This window comes from Patella vulgata, chromosome 4, assembly GCF_932274485.2.
Source record: "Patella vulgata chromosome 4, xgPatVulg1.2, whole genome shotgun sequence".
Taxonomy (NCBI): domain Eukaryota; kingdom Metazoa; phylum Mollusca; class Gastropoda; family Patellidae; genus Patella; species Patella vulgata.
This window is the reverse complement of record NC_065882.2, coordinates 32,553,285-32,571,483: the sequence shown is the minus strand read 5'-3', so window position 1 is coordinate 32,571,483 and position 18,199 is coordinate 32,553,285. Positions and strand designations below refer to the sequence as shown.

At 33.7% G+C, this 18,199-nt stretch overlaps 1 protein-coding gene across 2 annotated transcripts in view; it reads left to right on the top strand.

The window, feature by feature from the left end:
- LOC126817210 (NAD kinase 2, mitochondrial-like) overlaps positions 1-18,199 on the top strand; it is a 199,450-nt gene that overhangs the window by 68,504 nt on the left and 112,747 nt on the right. For both annotated transcript variants that reach the window (XM_056100100.1, XM_056100099.1), the window contains one exon: positions 14,628-14,798. In XM_056100100.1, coding sequence (XP_055956075.1) covers positions 14,628-14,798 — 171 coding nt within the window. The remainder of the gene's footprint in view (positions 1-14,627; positions 14,799-18,199) is intronic.

Below are 18,199 nucleotides of genomic sequence, written 5' to 3'. Positions count from 1 at the left end.
TATGAATCAAAGCAGGAATGTGGACGTATATTGCAGCGATAGCGATGCTCTCGTTTAAGATGTCCTCGTTCATGCCAATTGATACAAGGTCCTCGATTAATGGTTACACAACACACACATAAATGGTCACGTGAAGGTCAACTCTCAGAGTGACGAACGTCACTGTGAATAGTAAATGAAAACGAATACTACACAATAATAAATATATTTGTGGTACGTGGTGTCTTACAATCAGCAACAGATAAATACACAGTATTTCAACAAGGAAATATCATCATGCTCAAGAAATCCGAAATTATTGTCATCAACGCTAAACTATTTACTTTTTAAAAGACAAGAGTGCCATCCTTCAAGAGGGACTGAGATTGTCATATTGTTGCTCAAAATTTCAGGTATTATTTCTTTGATTTAATCTATAAGATTCGTCATGGCCTTTGCTCTATTAACACACAGGGGTGTGATGACAGTAGGTCCATAGTTCCATCAATTCAATTTGATTCCTTTAATCCAGTTTCATTTAAGGAGATAAAGAAGATAATCTGTCAATCCATACCAACATCATGTTCTTTGGACATCATACCGACACATTTCCTGCTAAAAATTCAATGCAATTTTGCCCATTATTACTAACATCATAAACACGAGTTTGCAGCCTGGAATAGTACCTGAATGTTCTAAAATTGCTGTAGTCAAACCACTTATACAATTACTGAAAACTGCAGTAGTCAAACCACTTATACAATTACTGAAAAATTATCGACCAGTATCAAATCTGACCTTTCTGTCCAAAGTTCTAGAGAAGGTTGTTAAGCAGCAGCTTCTTAGTCATTTTCAAAAATTTCAACTCCCTGAAAAGTTTCAGTCTGCTTATCGCTCTAGTCACAGCACTGAAACAGCCCTACTATGTGTTCTGGATGCCACACAATCATCTGTTGACGAAGGAAAGATCGGTGTGTTGGTCATTTTGGCTTTATGGGCAGCTTTCAATACTATTGACCACGGCAACCTACTAGATCGACTGTCATCAGATTATAGACTAACTGGATACATTCTCATCAAGTTATCATCAACTAGTATGTGATGTTCTTCAAGGATCCGTTTTGGGCACGATGATCTTAACAATGTATACAAAGGTGTTGGGTAAACTTATTCATGGTCACAATCTGTTGTATCATTTATATGCTGATGATTCTCAGCTCTTTGACAGCTTCAAGCCACTTCCGATCGATCAAATTGTCGTCATCATGAATCTGGAAGGGTGTCTCGATAATGTCCAAATGCTTAAACAGAGTTTCTTCTTGCGAGTCCTGCTAACAGACTTAAGAAATGTGACATACGATTGATCAACATTGGAAACACCGAAATTCCTGTGTCTAGAACTGTAAAAGATTTTGAAATTCTTGTCGATTCTCGTCTAAGTTTTGAAAACCATGTGAACAACTTCTATAAAATATGGCCTTACCATCTCCAAAGGATAGAGTTCATTCGTCATCTATAAACAGAAGACGTTGCTGCAACTGTAGTCCGATTCTTCGTCCTCTCTAGAATCTACTATTGTAATTCGGTTACTAACTGGTATTACGAACGAACAGATTTCAAAGATTACAAAACCGCGCTGCTTACATTGCCACAAAAACTAAATCAAGATCACACATCACCCCAGTCTTGAACAAATTGCATAGGCTCCATGTTCAATAAAGGATCAACTTTAAAATCTTATCGTTAACCTGCCGATCGATAAACAAATCCGCGCTAGGTTATCTTCAAAATCTACTATCATTGTATCAGCCTAAACGACCATTAAGATCATGGCATGTAACAGTTACAGTCAGTAGCAGATGTTTCGAACATCATGTTTATAAATAGATGCACAGTAGACATAGGTATGCCCCTTTTTAAAAGAAATTTTGAAGTCATCGATTACATACTATTATACATTTACCGTCCTCTATTTGACTGGTTCCAACATTTTAAGTTATAACATTCTGGTATAATTTGTAAACAAAACGAGAGAATTATGTGGTCTAAGGGGAGACAACATCTTCTTGCACTCAATTAGAATGTACAGTACCAACACCAATAACTTTAGAAAATTTTCAAATACTTGTCATGACTCCCTTTTACAAAATACAATCTATAATTAGAAGTGTGTTCACGTCCTTTGGTCCATAGGTTCAGGCTTATATGACCATACATACTTGCATCAAGTGTCAGTCCCCATAATCGAGGACAGTTAATGTAAGGTATGTGCCACTTTCCATTTTAAGTGATTGATACATGGCGTTTTTTCTTATTGTCATTAAGAAACATTTCTGTTTTTGATATAGAAGATAGAAAATAATCAGCGCTTGTAAATTATGTACCCGAATTCAATGGTCCTCGATAATGGGGACCGACGACTAATGCATGTGTTTGATCAGGATCTATTTCATACACATAAACCTGACACACACGTAAATTTTATGATAGGCAGTTGAAATCATTTGTTAATGTTAATCGCATTTCATAATACGAGTTATCTAATACATTTATTTATATACTTCTTTCTTTGTCCACCACTGGTTGAGGCAAATATCCTTTCACGTGTCCAAAATACAATATATTAATAGACGTGTGTTTGAGTCCTCAATTCATAGGTTCGTGCTTATCAGGTCATTCACACTTGCATTAAGTGTCGTGACATTAGGTCACGTTCCAATATACTTCATTGATAAAGTCTCTTATGGTCAGTAACAAATACATGTTACGATAATCGTGTCTTACAGTTAGAAATATATGTCACATATTACAGCCAATAAAACACTAGCCATGTCCAAGAGTCAGTAAAATGCGATGTGTCATAAATGCAAACACATTTTGTGTCGTCCATGTAATGTCGTTTCTGTCTTTAGTTATATAAACATGTTGTTTCGTACATTTATTAATGAATACAATTCGTGTCGTACATTTAATAATAGATACATGTCATGTCATACATTTAGTAATAGATACATGTCATACACTTAGTAACAGATATATGTCATGTCATAGATTTAGTAATAGATACATATCATGTTGTACATTTAGTAATAGATGCATATTGCATTGTACATTTAGTAATAGATACATATCTTGTTGTACATTTAGTAATAGATGCATATTGCGTTGTACATTTAGTAATAGATACATATCATGTAATGCATTTAGTAATAGATACATGTTGTGTCGTACATTTAGATTTGAATCATGCCATGCCGTACATTTAATAATGGACGCATGCTGCGTCGTACATTTAGTAATAGATACATATTGTGTTGTACTGTTCTTAACAGATACATGTTGTGTTGTACGGATAGTAACGGATACAGGGTGTCTCACAATCATATAACTAGCGTCTCAGGTACCATCTTACAATCATTAGTATCAGGTACATGCCGTGTCCTACGGTCAGTGACAAGTTTACATAGTGTAACAGGCTCACATGATGTCTTATCAATGCGGTTTGTCTTACAGTCGGTAACAGTTACACACGGTCTATTCCAGTAACAGATGCACTGGAATAATCAGTAATTTATTCACATCGTGTATAGATTAATGTCAGTAACAGGTACACAGGGTATCTTTGATCAGTAATAGATACATGTACACCTCGTGCATAGCTGCTAGTAATAGACAGACATCGTCTTTTGGGGTTAATAACAGATACACAGGGGTGTCTTACATTCAGTCACATAAACAAAAATATCATTTTTAACTTCAAATTCCAACGTTGGAAAATGGCTGCCCCATGTTGTCAATAGCAAAACGGGGGAGGTAATTGTGCTGTTATTTCCTGTGTCATAGATTTTTAAGGGTGGGAAATAATGCCCATGATCGTATACTAGTGATTTGCTAACCTATTGAGCAAAAGACATAGAAATAATTATGTTTTGACTTTCTTAGAAAATTTGAAATTTTCGCTTTAAAATTGCGTTAAAGTTTGAAATATTTATTTAGAACTGAACTAAATAAACTATTAGTCAATCCCCACGCTAAAATTATTAACAGAATAGATTATATATATCTAAAATAGAAACGACCGAAGCACAAATTAGTTCCAAAATGGTGGCGCCCATTAGCGAAGAGTTTCGGGACGCTATAAACTTTTCAAAGTCGAAGTTAGGAGTTGCAGACTTAAATTTGAAGGAAAAACAATTTGAGGCATTACACGCTTGTTATGAAGGTCACGACTGTGTAGCTGTGTTACCAACAGGTTATGGAAAGAGCCTAATTTTTCAAATTCTCCCATGGATATTACAAAAGAAATACAAGAAGAGTGAAGCCATGATTGTTATTGTTGTTAGCCCTCTCAATTCAATAATGCAAGATCAAGTGGTAAGTAGAAAATTTAATGTTGAAATTAAAGTGAATAACGCCAGTGAATTCTGAATCACAAACTCATAAATAGTGCCAATAACAGGCAAGTTTTTGAATGTAGGCTACATGTAAACTTGTCCATAACATAGCCTATCTATGTTATAGTAATACTTGACAACTATATTAAATCGACGACAGACTAGCCTAATTATACTAAACTTCAATATCTGGGCCTGTATCGATATATGTAGGTCTGTGGAAACTTCCAATATCAAATGTACTATTGATTTAAGAGAGATATTTTTGATTTGCTTTATCGGACTCGTTTTATAATTTCTATCTACTGATCTAACACGGATTTTGGTTATTTAAATTTACATATTTTACAGGTTGGTCTGGTAGAAAAGAGGATTAAAGCTTGTTATTTAAATTACACTGGATCAGCTGCCAAGACCTATGAAATTGCACATGGTGAAGAGAAAGGTGATCCAGATGATGAATTCATAGAATTGGAGACCCCAGTTCCCCAGTTTACACAGAAAAGAGTGTTTCTTTACCATCATTGAAAAATGGAGATTACAAACCAATTTATGCTCACCCAGAAACTCTAATGTCTAACAGTGTAATTGGGAGAATGTTAAGATCAAAAATTTATAAAGAACAAGTTGGCTGCATTGCTATTGATGAAGTTCATCTTGTTGCAGATTGGTAAGTTTTTAATATACGCTAATGCTGAAATGTGGTTATATATTGTTGACATGAAACTTACATATAGTCTAACCCTATTGGTTTTCAACGATATCCAAACTTCTAGAGTTATAATCTGATTACCAGTGCATGTTGTATTGTATAATACTTGTAAATGTTTGAACAAAAAAAACTTCATGGATTAGTGTATAAAAGATACATTATATAAAAGTTAAATCTGCCTACAGCAGGTTTTTATTTTGCCCTCAGTTATTATATAAATTATTTACTTCGACTTTTGATTCACGACAGGCCTTAATCAACCCCCTAGCTAGACCATCAGACTGTCTTAATGTTTTAGGGATTTGAAACACAATCGCCACAGATATTAATTTAATTTAAAAATGGATAAATCATAACAATGGTAGAAATGAAATACAACACTATTCTTATCAAAAATTTAAATTGTTATAATTTCAAATAAAAGAACTCGTTTGGATTTACATGTACTTCATTTCTATGAGACAGAATACTTTCATGTGCTAGTAGGAATTTACATTTATGTCTTTTTTTATCGTTGCAGGGGACAACAGTTCAGGAAAGATTTTCAGAAGCCCTCAGAGCTAAATGCATTATTTACAGACGCTGTTCATATTGTTGTTACAGCAACTTTAACACCAATATCTATGAATATTTTAATAAAAGATCTCCAGTTGAGAAATCCTACAGTCATTAAAACAAACCCAGACAGAATAAATATTTATATTGAAAAAAAGACAAGACTGCCAAATGTGAGGAAATTTGATAAGTTTGATGATCTGATAGAACCTCTGTTTTTAGAATTGAAGCTACAAAGAGCAAGTTTCCAGTAACCATTGTTTATGTCATGGGTTAGAGTGTTTATGTTACTGTTATCAGTATTTAGATACAAATATGGGTAGTGATGGATATCTTCCCGCCAGTGAACCAATACCCGAAACTCGTATTTTTGCCCAGTATCATAAAAGTTATACTAATCAGATGAAGGAATTGATAGTAAAAGAGCTTCGAAAAACAAACCCTGTTCTTCGTCTTGTGTTGGCAACCGTTGCCTTAGTTATGGGCTTGGATGCCCCGTCGGTCACCCGTGTGATACATTTTAGGCTTCCCACATCACTAGAAAGTTACATGCAGGAAATTGGACGAGCAGGGAGAAATGGACAACAGGCAAAGGCTACCCTATATTTCAATAAAAGTGACATTGCTAGTAATAGGCCAGGAATTACATCAGAGATGAGAGACTACTGTAATAATAATGACACTTGTTTACGCAAACAATTGTTGGCCCACTTTGGTTTTGATACGCCATTGTATGATGGTCAACCAGATTTATGCTGCAGCAATTGTACATTGTCATTAACATCATGCTAAAGTAGATATGGCTATCAGCTTTTCCAATATACATGTAGGCTAGTGAATTTTGGAAATATTTATATATTTGTTTTCAGATATATTTTTAATGGACACAAAAAATTTGAATCCACTGAAAGTTTAATGATTAGGAAGATAAGCTTTATACAGAAATGTCTGTATAATGTAGTGTAATTCACATTTGTCTATACATCTATAATGCATTCTTTTTCATGAATGATATAAAAGCTGATACCCATTTTAAAGTGATATAAAGACATACATGTTATTGTGGTTTTGTCCAAATTCTTTAGCCTTAAAATTAAGCTGCATATTATATATTCTAGATCAATTTTTTGTTATCATGCATACATCTTATTCAAATGCAATGTAATATGTTTTATATACAGTTGTATGGATAATAAATCACTTGCTCTTGATCTGTCAATCTTTACGATTTTGAAACATTTACATTTTGCATTTATTCGATTTGAAAACATACATGTAAATGAGATCTTTAAAAGAGATGTTAATTTTGGCATGCACATTAAATCTTTATATCACTTTCAAATCATAAATTCTACTCTAAGAATTCAAAAGCTACTAATTTTGAATCTTTATTATTCTTTGTACAAGACAATTTACATGGTTCATTGGCATTTTTATTCATTTTATGACTCATTGATCTTTTTATGCAATACAATTTACATGGTTCAGTGGCCTTTTATTCTTTTTTGTGCAATATGTATTAATATGACTCATTGATCTTTTTATGCAATACAATTTACATGGTTCAGTGGCCTTTTTATTTCTTTTTGTACAATATACAATTTACATGGTTCACTGGCCATCTTTTTTATATAGTAAAATTGACATGGTTCATTGGCCTTTTTATTCATTTTTTGTATGATACAATTCACATGGTTCATTAGCCTTTTTTTTTCAATTTACATGGTTCATTGGCTTTTTTATTGATTTGTTTTGTACAATTTTGCAATTTTCATGATTTATTGCCCTTTTAACATGTATATTTATTAATCATACTAGTCTGAAAAGCACTGGACTATTCAATAAACTTATCTTCTCCTTTGATACTGTTTTTTTTTTATTTATATAAATAACCTTATCTGAGAATTATGTGGCAATTACTACCATTCTAATAAAATGTAAAAGGGGGGGGGGGTCAAGGTATGTGACATGAACAAAATATGGAGAACAATATCAGAGAATGTTGCTTGCAAGGTCAATAAATAATACAGTTGGCTATAGAGCATAGTACATCTTTCTTTCTTAATTTGTTTTCTTGGTATTTGATGCACTTAAAAATAAAAAGGAGGTGGGGACGATACAGATGGGGCTTTTTCTAGAATAAAAGCAGTACTTGAATACCAAATATTTATGTATTACTTTCTGGCATGAAGCTGACATCTTCATGTACAGTCGGAAGTGTTCTAGATAACCGATCAACAATTTCCATGACATTTTCAGAAAATTTAAGCTGATCAATTTCAGAAAATGGATTTCCGGTAATATTTTTGAAGGCCTCTAATTTTCTTCCATTCTGCTTTCTAAATGGATGTAATCTTCGAAGTTCTATATATTTAATTGACGCGTATACAATCTCCCTGATACTGTCTGTCTACTACATCGTTAACACTGTTCATCACGTGCATTTTGCATACCGATGGTCCATTGGCCAATCAAGCTATTTTACCGAGATTTCGCCTAATAGTTTGGTTGTAGCTATGGCGGGTGTGGTGCCAGGCAGGGTAAGCTTACTCTTTCGGACACCTGTTACCACTGTTTGTCGTGTATTTTGTACACGGTGAACAGTCCATATGCTAATTACACTATTTTGCCTATACCGTTTTTTTAGGACTTCGAATTTTGTCTAATGGTTTGGATTGTTCGTACTTGGTTTTATTTTATTCAGACATAACTGCCATGTGTACTCTTTATGTCTTTGATTCCACACATTTGGTCAAAATTTGTTGAAATACTGTGAAGTACAGGCCCAGCCTTAGATATTCTCACTATAGACTGTTCAGTTTTCCATCTCTCTAAGCCTCTAATCAAATCTTTTAGAAATTTCACCTGATTTTCTTTTTCCATGTCTGCAGGTTTATTTTTCCCTTTCTGACCTTTTCTATTTATGTAAGACCCAGCTCTTACCCTAAGTGACAAACGTGGAGACAGAAGGACTTCCACAAGGTATTTGGAAAGTGTAGAATGTGAATAAAAAAAAGGGATCATGGTTTTTAAGGAAATGTTTGTGCGTCTCATATCTCCTTGTTTTATACAATCTTTAACATTCTTGATAGTAAAGTACCACTGTAAAAGATTTAAGGCATAATTGTAAAGATCATCCTTTTCTTCTTTAACCAGTTTAAATTTTGCTGGTTGTGTTAATCCTGGAAGATTCACAGTAACTTCATTTTCATCCTGGAACATGTCTAAAGGAATCTCCAGGGTAAATGGTGCATCACCACCAATTGACAAGGTCAGGGATATAATTGTTTTATCTTGTTTCGCTGTTTCTTTACCTTCCAGAATTTGTTTGTTCTCTTGAATTTGAAGTTCTAATTTGACCGTCTTATCTTGAGTCTGAAATAAATGTAGAATCAATAAGTCATCATTAATAAAATTTAAATAAGAAAGAAACACACAGTAGGTGTGTTTTAAATTACTCCATCCATGATTGTTTATAATTTTTAAAGTGAAACTATAAAATGAACAACATTTCAAGGAAATGTGGTGAAAAATTGATCTTGTGCAGTTTTAGCAAGAAACAAGAGGGTTTCATAAACTTACCATATCCAGACTAAAGATAATTAAATATTTGTCAATAAAACTATCCATCATATCATCAAAGGCTAATTGACGCCTGTTACGGAGAAAGAATTCCACATTCTTTTGTGGTTTATTGGTAGGAAAAGAGTCCTCAGATTCCAGGCCAAAATACCCTTTTACCAATTCAAGTAAATACGCTTTACCAACAGTAAGTATGAAGTCTTTGTGTGCCTAAAGTAAATGTGAAAGGCAGAAAGTAACTAAAGTGTATTGTTAATATGACTTACATTCATGAGGATTATATTTGTTTAAGATTTTACCAAGGTCATTACATATACAAACCATTAATCATCTGAGCTTGAAATGGAAGAACAAATGTTGTTATTTTACTTTAGTAACGTGTACAATAAAAAAAACATCTAAAGTATTGATTGCTTTTGCACTGAATCAATTCTTAATAAAATTTTAATTATATGCTTTATTACCTTAAATCGAACTTTAACCTGACCATTAATGTTAGTCCTCTGAATGATTACTTTCAGGTGTACCAATGTTCCCTTGTCTCTGGCTTTACCAAGAACTAAAAACTTTTTACACAGCTTCTGAAAAGCAATATTATAATAAGATAAATTGATTGCTTAACTTAAAAGTATGGAAAGATAAACACTAAAACTAATAACTTCCTGAATTATGGCCCCTGATTGTACGTAAAAACGCATTTTTTGGCTTGTGGACCCTATAGAGGTCATAATTTTTATCCGATTTAAAAAAACGTGTTAATATATCACCGTTACACCCTAAGGACGGCTGAGTTCGAATTCGTGAAAATCGGCCCAAAACTGACAGAAAAATGGCCGCCGTTCTTTCTCAAATAGCGTAAAAATATGGTATATCAAGGTTGTGGACCCTATAGAGGTCACAATTTTTATCCGATTTTGTTGAAACTTGAAATGTAAGTTTATAACACAAAGATCTCGGTTCCTTTCGATATTCGCGCATATCGGACCGTAACTTCATGAATTATGTCCCCTTATTGTATGACAAATCGCGTTTTTAGCTTGTGGACCGTATAGAGGTAATAATTTTTATCCGATTTAAAAAACCGTATCATTATATCAACGTTACACCCTAAGGACGGCTGAGTTGAATTTTGAGAAAATCGGCCCCAAACTGACAGACAAAATGGCCGCCCTTCGTTCTCAAATAGCGTAAAAATATGGTATATCAAGGTTGTAGACCCTATAGAGGTCACAATTTTTATCCAATTTTGTTGAAACTTGAAATGTAAGTTTATAACACAAAGATCTCGGTTCCTTTCGATATTCGCGCATATCGGACCGTAACTTACTGAATTATGGCCCCTTATTGTATGACAAATCGCGTTTTTAGCTTGTGGACCGTATAGAGGTCATAATTTTTATCCGATTTAAAAAACCGTATCATTATATCAACGTTACACCCTAAAGACGACTGAGTTCGAATTACGTGAAAATCGGCCCAATACTGACAGACAAAATGGCCGCCCCTCGTTCTCAAATTGCGTAAAAATATGGTATATCAAGGTTGTGGACCGTATAGAGGTCACAATTTTTATCAGATTTTGTTGAAACTTGAAATGTAAGTTTATAACTCAAAGATCTTGGTTCCTTTCGATATTTGTGCATATCGAATTGTAATTTCCTGAATTATGGCCCTTGATTGTAGGAAAAATCACTTTCGTTTTAGCTTGTTTTCTATCCATCTCTCGAAAATGTGGGCGTATCCTGCCTGGCAGCCACTGGTTATCTTTATTTTGATCTTAAAGACATAAGTGCAACAAACCTCTAAGAAATCTTGCAAAGTGTGAAACATTTCAATTATCATATGGTTCAAATTATCAAATCTGTCTTCAACTGTGTGAGCTCAAGCTCTCAATAACTTGGCACCCTGTAAACGGACACGCGTAAGCTGGTTACCTCCAATGGGTATATTCAGATTTCTGTAATCATCATCTGAAAGAGATAAATGGATATTTAATTTCCCAACCTACAATGATCACTTATTATTCATATATTATGAATAATTGTTTTTACTTATTTTGTGTTGGTGATGCATCTACATGTATACTACATATGCACATTGACATAATCTTCATTCCTTTTTGCGGGGTCGGATGGCTGAATGGTTAGCGCTTGCGTGTTGTATCATAAGGTCTGTCATTGTGTCAACTGGTGTGGTTTTGATTCCCCGGTGTATGTGACGAGGACTAGGGTCGCCTGTCCAACCTCGTGGGTTTTCTCCGAGTCCTCCGGTTTCCTCCCACTGCTATAGACCCCTACTCGCAAGCGAATTATGGAAATAAAATTGAACCATATGTTAGTCCCAAAATGACCTAGTTTGTATAGAGTAGCTGTTAAACCCAATTTCTCTCTCTCATTGCTTCCTATACGCCCACATAGACCTGGTTTGTATCGAGTGGACGTTAACCCAATTTCTCTATCTCTCTCATTGCTTTTTAATGTCCACATAGAAATATTTTTAAAAAATTAATGCAATGTTATTTTTTTCTTACTACATGTTATTGCAGAAAAATAAATCGCAAATGAACAAACATTAAACGATAAAACTGGTTAGTCTTTGTGCATCATTTGCATTTGTCAGAAAAATACAAAATTTAATCAAAGTTTAATCAAAGCCAAGTCTTGAGTACTGTTGTGGCTCAGAATAAAGAAATTTGAATGAAATTTTCAATATATTCATTTTGCAGCATCAATTTTGAACTATAATAGCTACAACTGTCAGCTCTTTATCTAAATCTTAAATAATGCATGTCAAACAATAAATCAAGAAAATAAAATATCAACAGTAAAAAGTTGATATATATTAAATTCATCATATCTTGCAAACAGTGAATGAAATTGAGCCATTTTTATATGCCCACATTGAAATGTGGTCGTATATTGTCGTCGCCCCTGTCCGTCCGGCCGGCGGTCCAGCGTCCACAATTGCTTGTTGACGCTCTAGAGGCCAAAGTTAATATCTGATTGACTTAAAATTTATACACAGTGTTTAAGGTCTTGAGACAAAGAAGCCTATTGATTTTCAACGATTTCCGATAATTATTGCCAGAGTTATGGCCCTTTATCACTTTGAAAAATCTTGTGGACGCTCTAAAGGCCAGTGTTTAAGGTCATGAGACGAAGAAGCCTATTGATTTTCAGCGATTTCCGATAATTACTACCAGAGTTATGGCCCTTGATCACTTCAAAAAATCTTGTGGACGCTCTAAAGGCCAAAGTTAATATCCTATTGACTTTAAATTTATACACAGTGTTTAAGGTCATGAGACAAAGAATCCTATTGTTTTTCAATGATTTCCGATAATTAATGCCAAAGTTATGGCCCTTGATCACTTTGTGAAGCTCTAAAGACTAAAGTTATCATCCGATTGACTTCAGATTGATACACAGAGTTTAAGATCTTGAGACGAACAAGTATATTGATTTTCAATGAATTTTTAAATCCATGATATTAAAAGTTTTGTATACAAAATGTTAGCATGCGGGCAGAACTTTATAAAAACAAACAAATACTAATGGTTTTCTGAAAATTACTTCATGAGTTGTTACTCTTAATCAGATTTTAGTGTATTATAAATGTTTCATTAACAACAAAAGTAAAGATATACAACAACTCTTGTTGACTGCCCGGATGATTTAGCTGTTGTGGGCGTATGTTTCATTGCCTGGCAACCTATCTTTGGACTTTTTGGACTAATATTCTCTTTGGAGATTCCACTTTGACAATACTGTATTTAACAAGAGATTCCTCAGAGATTTAAAATACTAATGCATGCAAAACAAAACAAAAAAACTTATAAGTGAAAAGTACATGCAATTCATATGTGTTTACTAATGAGTACATATATTACTCAACTCACCCATCATCCATGTTCCAAACATGTGAATACTTTTACTCAGGGACATTAGAACCACAATACTCTTCTGACGAAAATGTATCTCGAATCGTTTGGACTGCACACGTTGGTAGAGGGTATTAAAATCACACATTCTATGGTGTTGTTGTTTATTACAGATTTAACGTCCAATACATTGAATATGATATTATGGACAGGTTGATTGAATTAAATCATTTACACTTGAAAATTGTTTAAAAAAACACAAAATAAAACGGTCCTCGGATACCAAAAGATCCTTAAAACACACTTATAAATTTGCTGTCGTGAGAAGAGAGGGCGGGTCATCTTCTCCTCTTTGTCATAATAAAGTTAAAACAGGAGGTACAACTGACTGATGTTTGGCGTCATCAGAGCGGATAGAAAAAAACCTGTGGGGAAAAAGAATCTGCTGGCTTTATGTGGAAAAGCGAAGTGCTCGCAGTAAAAAACACATAGCTGGACCCGTAGATTATTTAAATATTAAAAGTGTTCGTCCAATAAGTTCCATATTGTTAAAAATTGATTAAGAGTTCAAGACTTCAAAGTTTAAAAGTTGTAGGCATTCTAAATTGGATCTTAAATTAAAGTGAATTACAAAACAAATTATTCCATAGTCAATAGTTTTATAAAATTAAAGAATCCCCGCTAAACAGAATACACAACAGACTTGTAGAAGTAGAAGATCGTTTAATGGGTCGACGTTTCGGGTGCAATACCCTTTATCAAGATAAAATTATAATGATCCTGTGACAGAATTTTAAAATTTATTTATGTACAGTATAAAGATTGTTAAAAAAAGAAAGAAAGGATCGTTAAATTTAATTGAAGTATAAGATTATGTACAAATTTGATTAGATTGCTAAAATGATTAGAAAAAATTGTTTAAAATGATAAAAAAGATGAATTAATTACTAAGAATATTTAAAGATTGATGATAATTATTGAACAATTTAAAGTGAATAGTAGATAATGGTCTCCAGGATGGCTGAGGCGGTTGTTGTTTTATTTAATTAGGGGGATTAAGGAATCAATCAGGCGTTAATAAATACACACGCCGCCTGTATATAGGTAATTAAGGAATAAACATTCCGAATATGCATTCGGTCACTGTGACGTCACTGGCGTCTGAGGGGATTGAGAGTGTTTTCGATAACTGGTAAAGTCGTTTTTATGGGAGATCTATTTTTATGACTTGAGTGACCATAACTGAATTAATTTCAACCAGATTGGCGTGAACTTGCTGTAAAGTGGATATAGTAACCACTGGCTACACGTATTGAAAAGTTTTTTCGTCCATCTTATGTGCACTTTAATATTTAGTCTCTTCATTTTAAAAAGTACCATATCAACCAAAGCTGGAATGTCGACGTATATTGCAGCAGTACCGATGCTGTTTATGACTATCGAGGCATAGCTTCTGTGTGAACATCCATGCTTTTCGCAACTATCTTTATTGCTTGCATTTGATAAAGCATGATTTGTTTTGTAGGTCTTCTGGTATAAAAACACAAGTTGTAGATAGATGGCAGTTTGGTAATAAAGGCATTGAGTGGGCAGATGTAGTATTCTCTGCTGGGGGAGATGGTACTTTTCTTCTGGCAGCAAGTAAAGTAAAGAATAAGAATAAACCTTTGATTGGATTAAATACAGATCCAGTTAGGTATACATCTTGTTTCAAAATTTATTGATATAATATAAAGTCCATTAAAACATATTTGTAAAAAGAAACATACAATGGTGTGTAAAGAGCCAATATTTAATCTAAATATTAAGACTTTGTTAAATAAAAACTTGTATAATTTTTTTTAAGGTCTATTTTCTACAATGCACATTTCTTTATCGCCCAATAACACATTCTACAGTAGATATCGCTTGTGTGATAACTTGTGTGATTGGTTAATTAAAAAGGAACTACTTTTTTTTATAAAAAGCAACTACACCATAATGTAATCAGGTTCAGTAAAATTAAATCTATACCAAAGAATTATATCTCTTTATTTGTGCGTGTAAGAAAGGGCTGGGTGATAAATAAAATCTCCTATGAGTCTTTTTCGATATCAAAAAGTATCAATTGTTTGTGGACACTCTACAGGTCACAATTTTTATACGCCCACATTTTCATGTGGATGTATATTGTTGTCGCCCCTGTCCGTCCGTCAGTCCACCATTGTTTTCGGACACTCTATAGGTCACAATTTTTATCCGATTTTGACGAAACTTAAAATATAGGTTTATCTCCAAAAGATCTTGGTTGTTTTCGATATTGGCATGTATCGGATTGAAACTTCATGGATTATGGCCCCTGATTGTACGAAAAATCACGTTTTTAGCTTGAAAACCCTATAGAGGTCAGAATTTTAAACCGATTTTGATGAAACTTGAAATGCATGTTTATAACCCAAAGATCTTGGTTCCTTTCGATATTTGCGCTTATCGGATCTTAACTTCCTGAATTATGGCCCCTGATTGTACGAAAAATCGCCCTTTTTAGCTTGTGGTCCCTCTGGAGGTCACAATTATTATCCAATTTAAAAAAACGTTTGATTACACCATAATGAAGGTTGAGTTCGAATTTCGTGAAAATCAGACCAAAATTGCCAGACAAAATGGCAGCCAGTTGTACGCGAATAATGTAAAAATATGGTATATCGAGGTTGTGGACCCTGTAGAGGTCACAATGTTAATCCTATTTTGATGAAGCTTGAAATGCATGTTTATAACCCAAAGATCCTTTCGATATTTGCGCATATCGGATCGTAACTTGCTGAATTATGGCCCCTGATTATACGAAAAATCGCCTTTTTATACGCCCACAATTTTCATGTGGACATATCTGGGTCATTCCATGAAGTTGACACCTAAAGTGTGACATGGACATTAAAATTTCAAAATGTATTTGGAGAGTAAATAACACATTGTTTGTTTTGGTTTAAATGTTTCCTGATGTACCAATGTGGTAAAAATATAAAAACTTTACAATTTTCTGTAAAAACGCTGACATACTAAAATGAATGCATGTAAAATTGACAAAATATTGTCATTTGGTGGTATCAAAATGTAAAAAGATGTAATTTATTTTACAACATCTCTCAAAATGAGTCTGCAGGTAACAATGACCAAAACACACGTTACAGTTCTATAAAACAATACTCATAAAAAAAAATGCGAAATCAATTCCTAATATTGTACATCTATTTGCCTTGTACAGTTTTTGACCTGTTGATTGTACCATCTAATAAAAAAAAACATTACATATCCTAGGTAAAAAGAGTTGGTAACATTGACCACATCAAATTCCTTTGGAAATTAATTCCTAATATTGTACATCTATTTGCCTTGTACAATTTTTGACCTGTTGATTGTACTGTCTAATAAAAAAAAAATATATTACATATCCTGGGTAAAAAGAGTTGGTAACATTGACCACATCAAATTCCCTTGGAATCGTGATATATTAAGTAATCTGGGATAAAAAATTGCTTTAACCATCCCAAGGAGCTATGATAATGTGGATGTTAGTCATGTAGGTGACAAGCACAAACCTGTCTAACCTTGTGGGTTTTGCCAAGGACTATCATTTACCCCCACTGCTAAAGCCCTATGCACAAGCCAATTATTGAAATAACCTAGAGACGAGTGACCGCTAAAGTCCACCTCTCTCGAACAACCATCATTAAATAAGTTACGACTTTGAACATATGATTTAATATTTCATTTATTATTCAACATGTAACACAGTGATCAGTTTAAAAACAAAAACAAAATAAAAATGACATAAGAAATAAAATGGGGTTTAATGTAAATGACATAACAATAATGGTAAAATAATTGGACGGATAAAGCATCAATTAATTCAATTAGACGGATAAAGAATCTATACCGATTTAATTAAATTGGACGGATAAAGCATCAATACTGATTTAATAAAATTGGACGGATAAAGCATCAATACTGATTTAATTAAATTGGACGGATGAAGCATCAATAATGATTTAATTCAAGTAACGACATGGGATTTGCATTAATCAGAAAATATCTTCTTCTTCTTCTTCGTAACCAATGCTGGTACTCAACATTGACTGACTTAAAACTTAACTAAGAAATCAAAACATCAGCACCAGATAATTTCCCTGCATAGATTCAGTTGGATTAAAATCAGACCAAGTCATCAGATGTTGCGAAACAAAGATGACAAGGCTCTTATGGTCATCAGATTTTGCGAAACAAAGATGACAGAAGGCTTGTTTACATAGGGAGCAGCATTTTCATGTTGTGAACAGAATCAAACCAATTTTTGACTGCTATTCCTATTACACATTCAAATAACAGTTCATTTTCCAACCAAAAATTCCCTGCTGGTTTGAAGTACTTGACATTCATATGGCCAATCAACAACCTAGAAAGAAATTTAAACACAAGGTTAATTCTACACTATTTTGGAATTCAATATACAACGTGTTCAGTACATGCAGATTAAATAAGTACATCCATTATTGCATAAAATCTAAACAACAAGAAACATAACTGTGTTGGTAACAAAAATTTTTTAAGAGCAGTTGTTTGGTCATTCAGGGATAGAACTTTATTTGAAAACACACAAGCAAAGTTTTGCTTGTTGATTTCAAATGTACAAGCAAAAATAGGATTTTGAAGAAATTCAAGGGGCAATTTTTTTCTTTGATGAAAATACTTTTGTTATGTAGTAGTTATTAGCACACTTTCCGAGGTGTATAGGTGAATATCAGGACAGTTTTGGTCGGGGTGCCCAGCCGAGGCAGGTCCCGACCAAAACTGTCCTGATATTCACCGATACACCGAGGAAAGGTGCTAATAAGTTAATTACATCACATTTCTATCGAGTATTGTGAAGCAAAATGTGAAAAATGGTATTTATTATCGAGTCGTTTCAACCGAAAAGTGACAAATACTTTCTGCTCTTTCATTATTTATCCCTTTCTGAGCCTCACGTTACATTTCAGGGTAGAATGATTTCACAGTGGAGAGACGACCTGAGTAAGGACGGCTGAGTTCGAATTTCGTGAAAATCAGCCCAAAATTGAC